The sequence below is a fragment of the Hyaena hyaena genome, unplaced genomic scaffold (assembly GCF_003009895.1).
Source record: "Hyaena hyaena isolate Hyena2069 unplaced genomic scaffold, ASM300989v1 scaffold_327, whole genome shotgun sequence".
Taxonomy (NCBI): Eukaryota; Metazoa; Chordata; class Mammalia; order Carnivora; family Hyaenidae; genus Hyaena; species Hyaena hyaena.
This window is the reverse complement of record NW_024080962.1, coordinates 1,273,442-1,288,018: the sequence shown is the minus strand read 5'-3', so window position 1 is coordinate 1,288,018 and position 14,577 is coordinate 1,273,442. Positions and strand designations below refer to the sequence as shown.

General features: G+C 42.3%; 1 protein-coding gene across 1 annotated transcript in view; it reads left to right on the top strand.

Annotated features, from left to right (window-relative positions):
- RAB2A (RAB2A, member RAS oncogene family) overlaps nucleotides 1-10,009 on the top strand; it is an 86,105-nt gene extending 76,096 nt beyond the window's left edge. The window contains exons 7-8 of the mRNA XM_039249125.1: nucleotides 6,595-6,663; nucleotides 8,681-10,009. Coding sequence (XP_039105056.1) covers nucleotides 6,595-6,663; nucleotides 8,681-8,776 — 165 coding nt within the window. The 3' untranslated portion in view covers nucleotides 8,777-10,009. The remainder of the gene's footprint in view (nucleotides 1-6,594; nucleotides 6,664-8,680) is intronic.
- Nucleotides 10,010-14,577: the final 4,568 nt, after the last annotated feature.

The following is a 14,577-nucleotide window of genomic DNA, read 5'->3' as shown; positions in this document are numbered from 1 at the left end:
TCCTCATAAAGGGAAGAGAATCACGGACAGAACGTTCATCCTCCTGATGTTGTTTCTGCTACAGCTGTGCGTGGTCTCGGGCAAGTCATTTCTCCTCCTGCAGCTCAGTAGAGAGTCCTCGCTCTATAAAATGAGAGCTTCTGCAGATCGGTAGTTTTAGCAGTGGCCCTCTTTCTTCTAATGAAACACAGAAAACTATGAAAGAAAAAAAAGCAGACGGGCGCCCAGGTGGCTTAGTCAGTTAAGCGTCCGACTCTTGGTTTTGGCTCAGGTCATGATCTCACGGTTAGTGAGTTTGAGCCCCACATCAAGCTCTGTGCTGACCGTGCGGAGCCTGCTTGGGATTCTCTCTTGCTCCCCCTACCCTGCCCACACTCTGTCTCTCAAAATAAATAAACTTAAAAAAAATAAATGAATGAAAGCAGAGAATGATAGGCCATGAAAAATGAGGAAAGAGGAGGTTCATAGTGCTCTCACTACTTCCTTCCTCATCCCCAGAGGTAGCCCCCACATGAAATAGAATTTGAAAGCCGTTGTGTTGGGTGATGTATGTATGAGTTCTCTCTTAGTGAAACTAAATCAAATAGAATCAGAACTTTTTTTTTTATTTTATTTATTTATTTTGAGCGAAAGAGCCGGGGGTGGGGGGGGGGGCAGAGAGGAAGAGAGAGAACCCCAAGCAGGCTCCGTGCTGTCAGCGCAGCGCCTGATGCGAGGCTCCGTCTTGCAGTGAGATCATGACCTGAGCCAAAATCAAGAGTCAGATGCTTAACCAGCTGAGCCACCCAGGCGCTCCTGGAATCAGAACATTTTAAAGCCACAGAATTTGAAGGAGCTTTGTGTTTAAACTGCCTGCTCTTGAATTCTAGTTTAATGTTCTTTTCACAGGATTTCCCCATCTTTGCATAATATTTAAGTCTTCTCTCAGTATATTTGATTCTTCAGTACTCACCATACACGTTTTATGTTGCTCACTTTATTTTTTAAGTTTATCTACTTTGAGAGACAGCAAGAGCAAGTGGAGGAGGGAAACCGAGGGAAAGGGAGAGAGAGAGAATCCCAAGCAGGCTCTGCACTGTCAGCACGGAGTGTGATGCAAAGCTCAAACCCACAAAACCATGAGTGAGATCATGACCTGAGCCAAAATCGAGTCGGACGCTTAACTGACTGAGCCACCCAGGCGCCCCTCTCACGTTTTAAATGTTGAACATTTATTTAATCAAGGTGTTTTAATTCACCGAAGGGCATTAATCACGGTCTCTCCCCTTCAGTCTGCGGTGTTTCGGGGCACATTCACATCTAGCGTGTGAACCCTTGTGTTGTTCCCCCCGCCAGTGCCCGCCCGCACCCCAGATGACGAAAGCCAGCCGGAAGTGAGTGCTTCCTGTTTGCCCAGCACTCTTCGCAGTGGTTGTGCTCAGCCTCCCGACGGCTCTGTGAAGTGGGCACCGTTCTCGTCCTCATGCGGGCCCAAGGCAACAGCTCTAGTAAGATGTGGCCCTGGCACTTGAACCTGGATGGTCTCGTTCGAGAGCCCCACCTATGGCCATTCTGCTCATCTTACTGGCGTCACTCCTTCATCCCACAGATTTTCTTAGAAGCAAATGAAAGAAAATAAAAATGAATTTCCTTATATGTTTTTTTTTTTTTACATACTGTGAACTACTTTCCGAAATAATGAAAACCTATGCAAATTACTTAACGCATTGACTGGCCCAGAGTGAGTAAGTAAATATTGCTTGTCATTGGCTTCATCAGATGGACGCCTACGTGTAATGTTCATAGCACTGATTAGGAAATGAGAAGAAAATTAAACATTTTTGTTACTTCATGTTGCCCAGTTCTTAGAAGGATACTAAAAAGTCACTGATTTCCCAGGATACTTTACTGTCTAGCATCTGTTCAAGATGTTTATTTTTATTTTATTTCATTCTTTAAAGATTTTATTCTTAAGTAATCGCTACACTGAACATAGGGCTTGAACTCACAACCCTGAGATCGAGTCACATGCTCCACGGACTGAGCCAGCCAAGTGCACCTGTTCAAGAGATTTAAATGAAACTAAGATACTTTGACTTATTTGGAATTCTTACCTAACAGATGGTCCACAATTTTTCTTGCCACCAGATGGCAGCACATTACATAAGGAAGTAATTTAAATCTGTTGTAGACCATTTATTTTCAGTATTTTGCTTTAAAAACTGTGAAACCGTAATAAAAATGACATATTTTCCCCTTTGCCTCTCTTCTGTCTCATCGGCTGTAAAGAAAGGCCCTCCTAGCGCCTTGGCCTTGGCCTGCATCTAGGCCTGCTTCGGCCCTGCCCTGTACGCATTCTGCAGTGCGTGTGCTTTTCCTGCCTCTTCGGTAGAGGTTTCAGCCCCTGCGCTCAGACCCTCCCACCCAGGCTGTTTAGTGCGTCAGCAGTAGCAGCTGCATCTCCGGCCTCCCTGCATCTTGCGTAGTACCTAGCGAGGTGCTGAGGCTACGGCAACAGTTTAATAGGTGCCCGTGGGTGAATGTGAATGATAGGGTATGCATCAGCGTGTGTGTTCAATATTTATTTGAATTGAATGCATTTATAGCTCTTTGTGGTTATGTTTATTTTCATTTTTGCCATGGGAGTCACTGAAATTTTACTTCAGTTTAGGTGTTAGGACCGTTCAGATAACTACTGCCAAGGGTTGAAAGATTAGTGTGAGAGGTGGAAGGCAATTAATGGCTAATGAAGGTAAAGGACCGACCATGGCAATTAATCAAAGTAGGGCGGAGAGGGAGAGCCAGGCCTCTGGTACTGGAGTGAGTCCCACACGGGAAAGCAGGAGGCTCCAAATGCACATGGCTACCGGGAAATCTGTTTCTGCCTCGTAACTGAGGATCTGCCCAGATAGTGATTGTTTCACAGTGCTGATAATGCAGTCCTTTGACCTGGGTTTCTCAGCAAATGGGTTTTTTCCTGTTCTGCAACCTCATTATTAATATTCAGATTTGACTATAGTTGTGTGGTGGTCCAGCTCACAGCTCTGACTGACGTGTCACAAAGCCTGCAGAGATCTTCGGGTCGTCATGCTTTGAAAGTATTGCACGAACTAACGTTAACATTTTTCTGTAGGTGTGCCGTCAGCTTGCTTCATTTTTCTGATAAAGAAGGAAGTATTCCAGATTAATTCCCTACGTTACAGCCTCCCTCCTTAATGACATGAGCCATGGTCACTAGCACTGAACGCCGCCGCCGGCGGGAGCTGGGACGTGTGCACAGGCCTCGCCCACAGCTGCCTCCCCCAGCAGCCCCCGCACCGCCTCTGCCTCTGCCTGCCGAGCCCATCCCGCCTCCCGCCCCCCGACACGCCCTCCCATCCTCCCCTCTTCGTTCTCCTCCCCCCACCTCAGACTTTGTTTCTGTAGCTTGGGGTAGCAAAAAGCTGAAACTGGTTCACATTTTGTTTAAAACTGGAAGGAATTTCAAGTTTAAGGCTGTCCTGTAAAAGCACGATGAGTTTTCCTGTAAAGGCTTTGTCACACATGGTTCATTTGTTCCTCCTCTCCTCACTTCCGTCTGCTCCAGCGTCTTTCGCCTTGTTACATCTCTACCTTGAAAACTATATGTGGGGACAGCTTTTTAGCGACTAGAACCACGTGGGCAATTAAAATACTCGCCAGTTACTGTAGAAGTACCGCTTGTCTTTCCGAGTTCCTCACAGGCTGGCAGCTTTAGGGGACAGCCGTGTCTGTGACGGCCACGGCTCTTATCTAGAAGTTTGGTTAATTTCATTATACTTGGGGATTCAGCAACTTGTCTGTAGCTACAGACTCTTATAACACGTGAACTAACATCTATACTTATTACATTGGGTTTTAAACTGAAGTCTCCTTAAAATTGATCCTTAATCATTTACTAATACATACTAAATGTTAATTTTGCTGCCATGTAGATAAAACAACCCATATATATGTGTATCCTGATAATATAGATATATATAATCACACACCTATATATACATACATATATATATGTATACATATATAGTGTTCTTTTTATCATATATGCCTAGAGGGAGTGGAAGATATTTCAGTGTTTTCAGTGTATAACCGTGAGTTGGAAGGCAAGTAGATGTAGCCTTGTCTGAAGACGATTTCATTGAGGTGATGGGAATCATGAAAGAAAATCTAACCGTTTGTTACATTTCGATTGTAATAAAATTAACTCCATTTTTTTTCAGATCCAAAATACATCTTAGGTTCATTGGATATAACTGTTCTTAAAAGTGCTTAATAAAGTATTATTAAGTACTATTCGTAATAAAACTAAAAGTGACTTAGGAAACTTCATATAGCATAGCTCTCTTGTCCGTTTTTAAAATAATTCATCAACAGATTAGCAAAAGAATGTCAATTTATTACATAATTTGGCACATTTAATGACTTGTATACAAATACTTGAACTCATTTCTGGGATCTTATAGTTCTGTCTGATGTTCTGGGGAGGTGTACACGTGTGGGTGTCCTTTTAAGGATTTCCAGCCCTGTGAATTTATGAATCTATTGACTTCAATATTTAGTTAGCCTGGCTTCTAAGGCCATCACCATAATTGACATGTTATTGGAAATAAAGTTAAGTTTCTCCTTATTTATAAGGGTTAACTTCAATTTTGAAGAATGTGAATCAATTCACAGTTGGCTGGAAGCCAGTTTCTCCTTCACTGTAACTCCAGCGCGCACACGAAAACGTGCTCGCTTCGGAGTGCCTTGTGAATCCGCAGTGATTAATTCTTCTCATTATTCTGCTGCAAGTTCTCATGACCCTCTCTGATGATTCGATCAGCCACTTAGAGTTTATGCATATTCATATCTCTGTGCTCCTGCTACAGTCGCTCACAGCTCCTTCGCTGACTGGTGTGTTCTTGGTGCAGTAATTGAGCTGCAGTAGATTGATTACTCTGGGGAGCTGTAAGGCCTTTAAAGGTGAAAACATATCAGTCCTGTTAATTAGGAAACAAAAGCTCCGGTGGCAAGTTCAGCAGTCAAAGTGTTTCCTGTGTAGACAAGACGAAAGGTATGATTGGTCCTCTCCGTGAACCTGTTTACTTTTTAAATGTGGATTTAAATCTGTATCAGTGCTAGTGGAGAATAGCCTGGTTTCGTGAATTTTCATAGACTGCCCAGTGAGGACCTGACTTATATTAATGCTATTGCCTGTGATCTTTCGGATCCGATTGTTTAAAGCGTGAGTTTATGAACCCCTTCTGTAGCATTGGCAATGTTTATATAAAATGCCTTAATATGTATTTATTTATATATTTCTTTAAGTAATCTCTACCCCCAGCGTGGGGCTAGAACTCACAAATCCAGGATCAAGGGTCGCATGCTCTACCGACTGCACCCTAATAGGTTAATATTTTACAGAAATATAGAATGCTCGTGGGTTAATTTTGGTATTTAGAGGCTTCATTTGGTTTAGTATTTTAACACTGATTTCTTTTTGTCAACTTAGTGTGCTATATGGAAAAAAGATGAAACTTTATTCAATGTGGCATAAGAGTTGAGCTGCTTTTTATCTCTTTATCATAAGTTTCCTTTGATTCTTTCCCTCTTAAGCTGTGTATTAACTAATACATTGTCCTGGCGAAAAGGATCCTGTGTGGAACAGTGGCCTCTACAAGTAATGCTAGTTTCAACCTGGAACTTCATGCAGTTTATCCTAACTGACATCTTTTCCTCATGTGTGCTGTTGTCACATTGTGGTATTTCTGCGGTGCCCCCGCCCCCTCAGTGATGATTTTTTCTTTTGGGATATAGTCCGTACACCATAAAATATAACCTCTTAAAGGGCACCATTCAGTGGTTTTAGTGTATTTACAGAGTGGTACAGCCATCACTGCTGTCTGATTCCAGGACATTTTTATCACCCCCATAGAAACCCTGTATGTGTGAGCAGCTCCTCTGCTCTTTTTCCTGATCCCAGTAATCTACTTTTTCTCTCCATGGATTGACCTCGTCTGGACATTTCAGTAAATGGAATCGTACTACATTTGGTCTTTTCTGTCTGGCTGCTTTTACTTAGTGTGATGTCATCAAGGTTCATCCACATTATAGTATGAATCAGTACCTCACTTTTTTTTTTAATGGCCGCGTAATACTGTATTATAAGGTTATATCACATTTTGGCTTTCATTCATCAGTAGACTAACATTTATGTTGTTTCCACTTTTTGGCTGTTGCTGCAAATATCGAACAAGAATTTACATCCTTGCCTTGTTCTTGATCTTTAGGACAACGTTCAGTCTCCACCGCTTGGTATGATGTTAGCTGTGAATTTTTCATAGACGTTGTTTATCAGATTGAGGAAGTCCCCTTGCGGTCCTGTTTTGTTGAGTGTTTTTATCATGAAAGGTTGTTATATCTTGTTAAATGCTGCTTCTGCCTTTTTTGAAGTGATCGTATGGGTTTTATCTTTCCTTCTTTGGATTAATATGGTGTATTACATCGGTTGATTTTCTTATAGGGAACATAATGATATTCTACAGGGTTTCTATGTAATGTTTTACTGCTGTGGTTTTAAATGATTTGAATCAATTTCTCTACTTTATATTTCAGGCATTTATTAATACAGCAAAAGAAATTTATGAAAAAATCCAAGAAGGAGTCTTTGACATTAATAATGAGGTAAATATACATACATAGTGCTGACTAATACTAATTTAGGATTGAATTTTAGTTACTACACAGATTCACAGTTTTGTTCTTTTTATTTCCTAAAATGAATGTATGTTAGTTAACACAGTAAGTTCATAATCATCTAACTGAAAATGTGTTATATGCTTATAATGGATAAATGTTTATGTTCTAATAGAGCATCATCGTCTGAAAATGGATTAAAATAAGTGACCCTATCCATTTATTGCAAGCAGTGCAGAATAAGATGAATCCTCCAAAGAGAGAAATTCCACTTTCATCCACACGTCCATATGGTGTCATCTGCTTTGGGGAATAATTTTCTAGTGTGTAAATGCACGTACTGTGTGACTAATGCAAGGTGCTCTGTCTGCTGTCTAGTATGAAGGAGGGACATATTCAGTTTTGAAATGACTCCCCGTGTAGCATAGGATGTTTGCAGGAGACTAATCTATGTAATTGGCAGTTAGCCTTGTTTCAGGTTTTGTTTTTGTCTTTTATGTAGAAATTATTTTGAGCCAGTTTTGATGAATATGATTAGGATACAATATAAAGCCCCGAAGCATGTGATTCAGAGTGTTTATCAAAGGTCATCATTCTGGCCTAAATCCCCACTGTGCATTTGTTCGTATTTATTTCACAAGTTTACGTGGATAAATAGTGTGTTATTTACTTTTATACTTTTACATAAATACTGTCGCCATTCCCGTATGAAGACACTGTGCTTCAGGAGAGAAGCCCCTCTTATTGCCCCGCTTGCGATTGGGAAAACTGTGTTAGAAACCCTGTGCTGCACGTGTGGCCCTCGGCCTGCACGTAAACCAGGCTCTTCATTATCGGCCTCAGTGTCCTTTGCCAAAACAAGCAACCATTTGCGTAAGGTTTCCAAAAAGTACTCGATCCTCTCATTTCTTTCAGTCTGGGGGGAGTATATTTTCTAAATCCCACCTTCTGAGCTGACGCGGCAGTAGATTTGGAGTTAATTTAAAGACGACACCGTTCGGAGACCGATGCCGTATAAATTGAACAGTAATTGGGCCTCTGTTTCAAAGGGCGCGTTCACTGTCGCTGTCTGGTGTCATATAGTAGCTGACTGCTTTGCGGGGCCGCCGCGGCCCGGAGGCGAACGTGCTGTCAGGAGCCAACAGGCCGTGCAATTTATTTGGCCTGGTGCCAGGCCTGACTCCTTGATTCCTCAAGAAGTTGCTAGCAGCCCAGAGGGGGCGAAACCAATGAGCCATAGGGCGTGCTTTTTATTAAAGAGGAGTCAAAAGAGCGAAAAGAAACCACATCAGCTGCTGTCAGTGCGGAGCTCCTGGCAGCAACCCCAGGGCCGCCAGGGCCGCAGAGGGGCTGCCAGGCCCGTAAATCTGAGATTTACTGTGACGGGAAGTTTCCTTAAGAGCTTAATTTCTGAAGCTACTGTATTACTTTGCTCAGAGTGTTGTATTTTTAGGTAAAACCCACTTGAGGGAGTGAGGGCTAAGACAGAAGTGTGAGTTTGATGAATGAAAGAACTACTCTGTGTGTGGGTTCTTGGCAAGCTGCCATGTCTTCGGGGATCATAGAAATTATTGATGACACAGAACACTCGTGTGCCCTGAGCCTGCGCAGCTGATTCAACATGGAACAGAAACGCCGTCTCGAGAGAAGATTTTACGTTGTGTTGGGGGGAGCGCGGGCCTGGCCTGTTTTGATCTTTTAAAGATGCCCGGCGGTACCGCTTTCAGACAGCGCCTCGCCGCCGGAGCCCTCCCGAGTGCCTGGCGGGATGAAGGGCTCCTTCCCGAATTATTTCCACGCGACTGTTTTTAAAAGGAAGGAGCATCCCCCAAGAGATGCTGTTTTTAATTACCGTGGAAACCCGCTTCCCATCTTTTTTTCCGCGTTGTGGGGTAAAGTTGCGTCGTGAGAATTTCGCGGAGCTCTTGAAGTGTAGTTAAGCCGTGTCACCTGGTTGGCTCCCGTTAACACCCGTGTTTTAATCCCTCTCCCCCTTTTATTTCAGGCAAACGGCATTAAGATCGGCCCTCAGCACGCTGCTACTAATGCCACACACGCAGGCAATCAGGGAGGACAGCAGGCGGGAGGCGGCTGCTGCTGAGTCCGTTTCTACCGTCTCGCTGCCCGCGTGTGGCCGCTCACTCCCTCTTCCTCTCTCTCCTCCTGCTCAGCTGCGACATGAAACTGTTTGAAATGGCTTCATGTCCCAGGAGACTTTCATCCTTCAGATTCTTGTATAACTTTGAATAAATGGTTAATGTTCACTTAAAAAGACAGATTTTGGAGATTGTATTCATATCTCTTTGCATTTGATTTCTAGGTCAATTGATGTGATTATTTTTGTTAAATGTTGTCTTGTGCCCTTACCTATGAACTGAACTGTGTTAAACACTACAGAGTCATCCTGAGTATTTTCAATCAGTTTGTGTGCTTAGGTTTCCCAGCACCCGCGGTGACCTAATGTTTAATATCCTAGAACTGTCCTCAAAAAGTTTTTCCATTTTCAAGGCTATAAGGAAAACCAGAAGGACTCTTTTAATTCTGTATTTATCACTTACTTTCTGTACATACAGTTTCACCTGCTTGGGTGTACTTTGCCAAGCTTGAATTCTTTAATGCATTTGCATAAATTCTATACTGTTTAGAGCTTGAAGCTACAGAAGCATTGTTAGGAGTTGCTTGGACACCGAATTTTAAACTTTTTGACATTGTTAACAAGCATGTTCATCTTTTCTTGTCACTAGTCCAAGAAAATGTGCTTAACGTACATCACTAAAGGCTGTGTGTGTGTTTACCTGTTTTAATGCCAAAAGTTTGCTCTATGTCCACAATTTCTTAAAGACCTCTTCGGAAAAGGGTTTGTTTGCCTTAATGAACACTGTTGGGTAAAAACACAGTATGATGAGCGAGATGGGCAGAAGCAAGAGCCCCCTGCACCTGAGCGGCTCCAAGGAGAGTGAACGTCCGCACTTAGACGGCACGTTACGAGGACTTTAGCCTTTCCTTCGACACAATAATGTTTTCTTTTGCTTTTATTCCCATGATTTCTAAGTATATTTTTCACGCAGGACAGTTTTTTCAACCTTGATGTACAGTGACTGTGTAACATTTTTCTTTCAGTGACAGCCTATAATCTTTAAAATAGGGTAAGCAGCTTGTCTGTTTTGAAGGGGGTATGACCATAAATCTACCGGACGGAAAATCCTGTTGAACGTAGAAAAAGCTTTAGTAATTTACTCAGTGTGGTGGTTTTATCCTTTTCTTTTTTCCTCTCCCTTGGTCTATAATGAAATTGTTACAGCAGTGCAAAATAAAATCCTATGTATAAAAGTGTTCCTTTCTTATTACGACCACATCGTTTTTTAATGTCTTTTCTCAGTCCACAGGTTTTTCGTGTATTTCAACACATATTTTAAAGGGTCAGCATGCTTAACGCCGTCTGTAAAAATTTGGCTTTGATGTGATCGCCCTTTTCGATACTGAAATTCTTTCTGTTGCTGATGCTGGGAGCAAGCATCTCTGGCTTCTCCGTGAACACAAAAGCGCACTCAAACTACAAGAAGGGTTTCTAAGGAAGCTCTAAGTATGAAGCTACTTTGAATTCACTCAGTGACTTCAACCACTTTCTGCCAGTCTTCCCTGCAGATTCAAAGCTCTGACATCATCTCGCGGGAAATCACCTAGTGTTATCTTCGGTTTGTGTTAACCAGCTCCTGGAGGCCAGACGGACAGGTAGAGAAAGTCCAGTTTCCGGAGTATTGTTACTAGAAACTCGTGTTTCCTTAAAGTGCTCATATAAAATCTGCTGCCCTTACAACTCACGCTCGTGAATGAGGGCAGAGCAGGGAGGACAGCTTGGACTCCTGATGCTCCGCACCAGGACGGGCGGTTCTTGGAAACTGTGACTTTTAAGCTTAATGTGCTTCTTTTCCATGCCGCCTCCCCTAAGTATATGAGGGGAAACTAATGGTAGAAACAAGCAGACAGCAGATGAGCACATCTATTTTAATGCCCTAAGAAAACATGGAGCCCTACCACAGCAACCTCCTCGCTTCAGTCTTGGGAAGCAGGGGTGAGTAGTGGACTTCGATAGTTCATTACCTCTTTCTCTGCCAGCCTCGTGTACTGTAAGAAATACATGTGGGGCGCCGGGGTGGCTCAGCGGTTCAGCGTCCGACTTCAGCTCAGGTCGTGATCTCACGGCCCATGAGTTCGAGCCCCGCATCGGGCTCTGTGCTGACAGCTCAGAGCCTGGAGCCCCCCTTTGGATTCTGGGTCTCCCGCTCTCTCTCCCCCTCCTTCTCTCTCAGAACCAAAACATTTAAGAAAATTTTAAATAATCTATGTGATGAATCCTTTACGTTAATTAGCAAAACCAGTGTTAGTGTCCGGCTTCTACTCTTCACTCATTTTCCTCTCCCTGTCATTAACATGTGATATTGGCACCTGTCATTGAATGTCTCATGCCATAATTGAGTCTTTAATTGATCTCTGATTTTTGCAGCAACTGTGGATACACTTAAGAGCTAGAAAATCAGTCACTAACAAATTAACACAACTTTCTGTAACATTCCAAAGCTGTAATCTTCATACAGGCAGTGTTCCTGTTTTTCTTCTGAATTAAAGACCACTGAATGAGGAGCAGCTTTTTGAAAAAGTAGCATATAATTTGGTCTATAATTCAAACAACATGGGAGCTGAACTGGATCTTCATACATAGGTTGTTTTTAATTTTAAAGTAGCCTGTTAACAGGGAAATAGTCCCTATTTATCTTGTAACAGTCAGGAGGGTGGGAATGTAAATGATACCAAACTGTGTCCAGTCATTCAAACAATGATTTATGTCTGGCTTTGGAACACATTAAATACTCATTCTCTCATAGCTAGTTAAACCGTATGGAAGCTCAGTACTAAGGTTGACAGCATAGGGTTTGATTATAGTCCATAAAATACAAGAAGTAAATCAAAATAATGCAATGAAAGAAAGCCATTTCAAGTCTGACTATACAAAGAGCCAAACAGATATATCTAACCTGGGTTTCTTAGAAATAGGAATTTACATGTGCTTTGGTGCACAAATGAAAATGGAAGCTAGCCCCGTAGTAGAGCATCTCATATCGGGATTTACTACATAATAGTACTTCCTTGGTTGAAGTCATGATGGGGAACTTCAAAGGGTCAGTGCATACGTACAATATTCTCTCTCTCTGTTACTATTTCTCACCTATGAGGTTGGAGGCTAGAAGAAACTTAATAAAAATATGACAACACATTCCACTGGTGAAACTCTCAGATGTTGCTGGTGGAAGTGCACACTCGTATTGCCTTTCTGGAGAGGAACTTGGCTATAACTATTAAAACCAAAATGCACCAAAATGTTGACCCAGCAATCTCACTTCTAGGAAAATAACCCTGATGATCCCTTCCAACAATGCAAAAGCACATATGCACAGAGTTGCTCACTGCAACATTGGTTGTAACTGCAAAATACTCGGAGATGACCTCAATGTCTACACATAGAGTGAGTGAATAAACTATGACATCCATGCAAGGGAGGCCTACACAGATGTAAAAAAATAAGTATGAGGAAGAGCCCTATGAATTGATGTCATTTCCAGGACATACTGAGAAGCGCAAAGTGTAAGAGTCTAGAGGCTACCATTACGTAAGGAGGCAATATAAGAAAATATGCATGGGAGCGTCTGGGTGGCTCAGTTGGCTAAGCGTCCAACTCTTGATTTTGGCTCCGCTCATGATCTCACGGTTCGTGGGTTCAAGCCCAGTGTCAGGCTCTGCACTCCCAGTGTGGAGCCTGCCTGGGATTCTCTCTCCCTCTCTATCCCCAACCCGCTCACATGTGCGCACTCTCTCAAAATAAGTGAACTTAAAAAAAATGCAGGTGTCTGCTCATTTGTGCAAAAACAAAAAACAGAATAAACTAGAAACTAATGAGATGGGTTATGAGTGGGTTTTGTGTGTAAAGTAAGGATTGGGAATGAGGTATTCAGGACAAGTGGCCTCTCTTTGAGTATACATTTTTGTTTAGCTCTTGACTCAGAGCCATAGTAATGTTTCTAGTACTCCAAAATTCATTAGAATTGAACACGTTCAGGGAATTCGAGATAACAAAGTAATGAATGAGCCTGCCTATATTACAAATGAGTGACAGTACCATACTGAAGGGGATGGGAAAGAAAACGTGCAGACAACCAGCAACTTTGAAAAACAGGATCTGACTCTACACTCTAAGGCTAAGAACATAATGAACTACACACAAACACACCGAAACTACTAAAAGGGTATGGGTGAGCAATTCTAAAAACAACCTTTTGCCTATTTAGATTGAGCAAATAAGTGTACTGCAGATAATGAAAGATCTATAATGAAAGCAAAGGTTTTCATTATTTTTAAAAAGGAGTTACAAATAAAAGTTGGGAAAGACTAGAATGAACCCCGTGGTGTTGAATTGAAATTGGAGATGTTAGGAACTCATGGTTTGTGTATGTACAGATGCATAGAGAAATATACAGATAGAAAGATACAGAGCCTTCCTAGTTTTGTCTACTGAGGGCAGGGCCTGAAAGGAAGCAACACCCTCACAGCAGTGAGCACACCTTGTATGCAGATACTGGTTTCTAAGTGCCATTCTATAAAAGGAACGATGGCTCCTAGGAGAAAGAGTTGGTCCCAGGGCTGGGACAGGGAAGTTATAAAACAAGCTCAGAACATCTGTGATGCCAAAAAAAGTTAAGAGAGTGCTCTTAAAATAATGGGGATGGAAAGGGTACCATGAAAATGGACTCTAGAACCAATTTAATGCTTCTGATGGCCAAATCTGAAACAATTTGAAAAAAAATAACTCATGCTAGTAATGGATTATAAACCATGGAATAAACACCCATGATATAAATAAAAAACTGCATGAGGTAAAGAGACAGCTTTTCTTTACAGCAGAATACCAGTTAGTAGAGCTAGAAGGCATGATGTAAACAGAAAATCCTTAAAAACACAGTAATTTTTAAAGATAGGAATACTTTTTTAAATTTTTTTAACATTTATTTCTGAGAGAGAGAGACAGCGTGAGCAGGGGAGGGTCAGAGAGAGAGGGAGACACAGAATCTGAAAGAGGCTCCAGGCTCTGAGCTAACTGTCAGCACAGAGCCCAAGGCGGGGCTCGAACCCACAAACCGTGAGATCATGACCTGAGCGAAAGTCGGACGCTTAACCGACTGAGCCACCCTGGCGCCCCAGGAATCCTTAATGAATGCGACATGTAGTGGGCAAAAGCATGACAAGTGTATCCCCATAAGATCTTCTCACAAAAGGAAAACTACTAACTTGATGGCTAGCCAACCGACACCACCTGCGTCAAATAATAAGATGTGAGGTCATCATGCACCAACTGCCAGGACGTGCTGAGAAGGGCATAGCCCTGCGAGGTCCTTGCCAAAACTGTACACCCCCAACCCAGTCATTAGAAACCCTCAGCAAGTCCAAGTTGAGGAACGTTCTACAAAATAAGTGACCAATACTCTTCAAAAATGTCAAGGTAATGAAAGATAAAAGAATGAGAAGCCATCACAGATTGAAGGAGATAAGGAAACGTGACCACCAAATTCAATGTGGGAGGCCAGGTGGACCTGGGAGGAGGTTCTGACCAAGGAGGGAGCACAGAGGGCTTCTCTGCTACTAGCAAGACTCTGTTTCTTACCCTGGGTGGGGGTTACATGGACATTTGCCTTATGGTTTTTAAACTATACTTCTACTTTCTCGTAAATAAGAATTTGTCTCATTAAACAAAAATGCTGCTTGGTGAGCTGCTCTTAAAACATAAATGTGTGACGTTTACCTTGATCCCCTTCTACTGGGTTGAATTGTGCCCAACTCCCGAGAGAATATGCT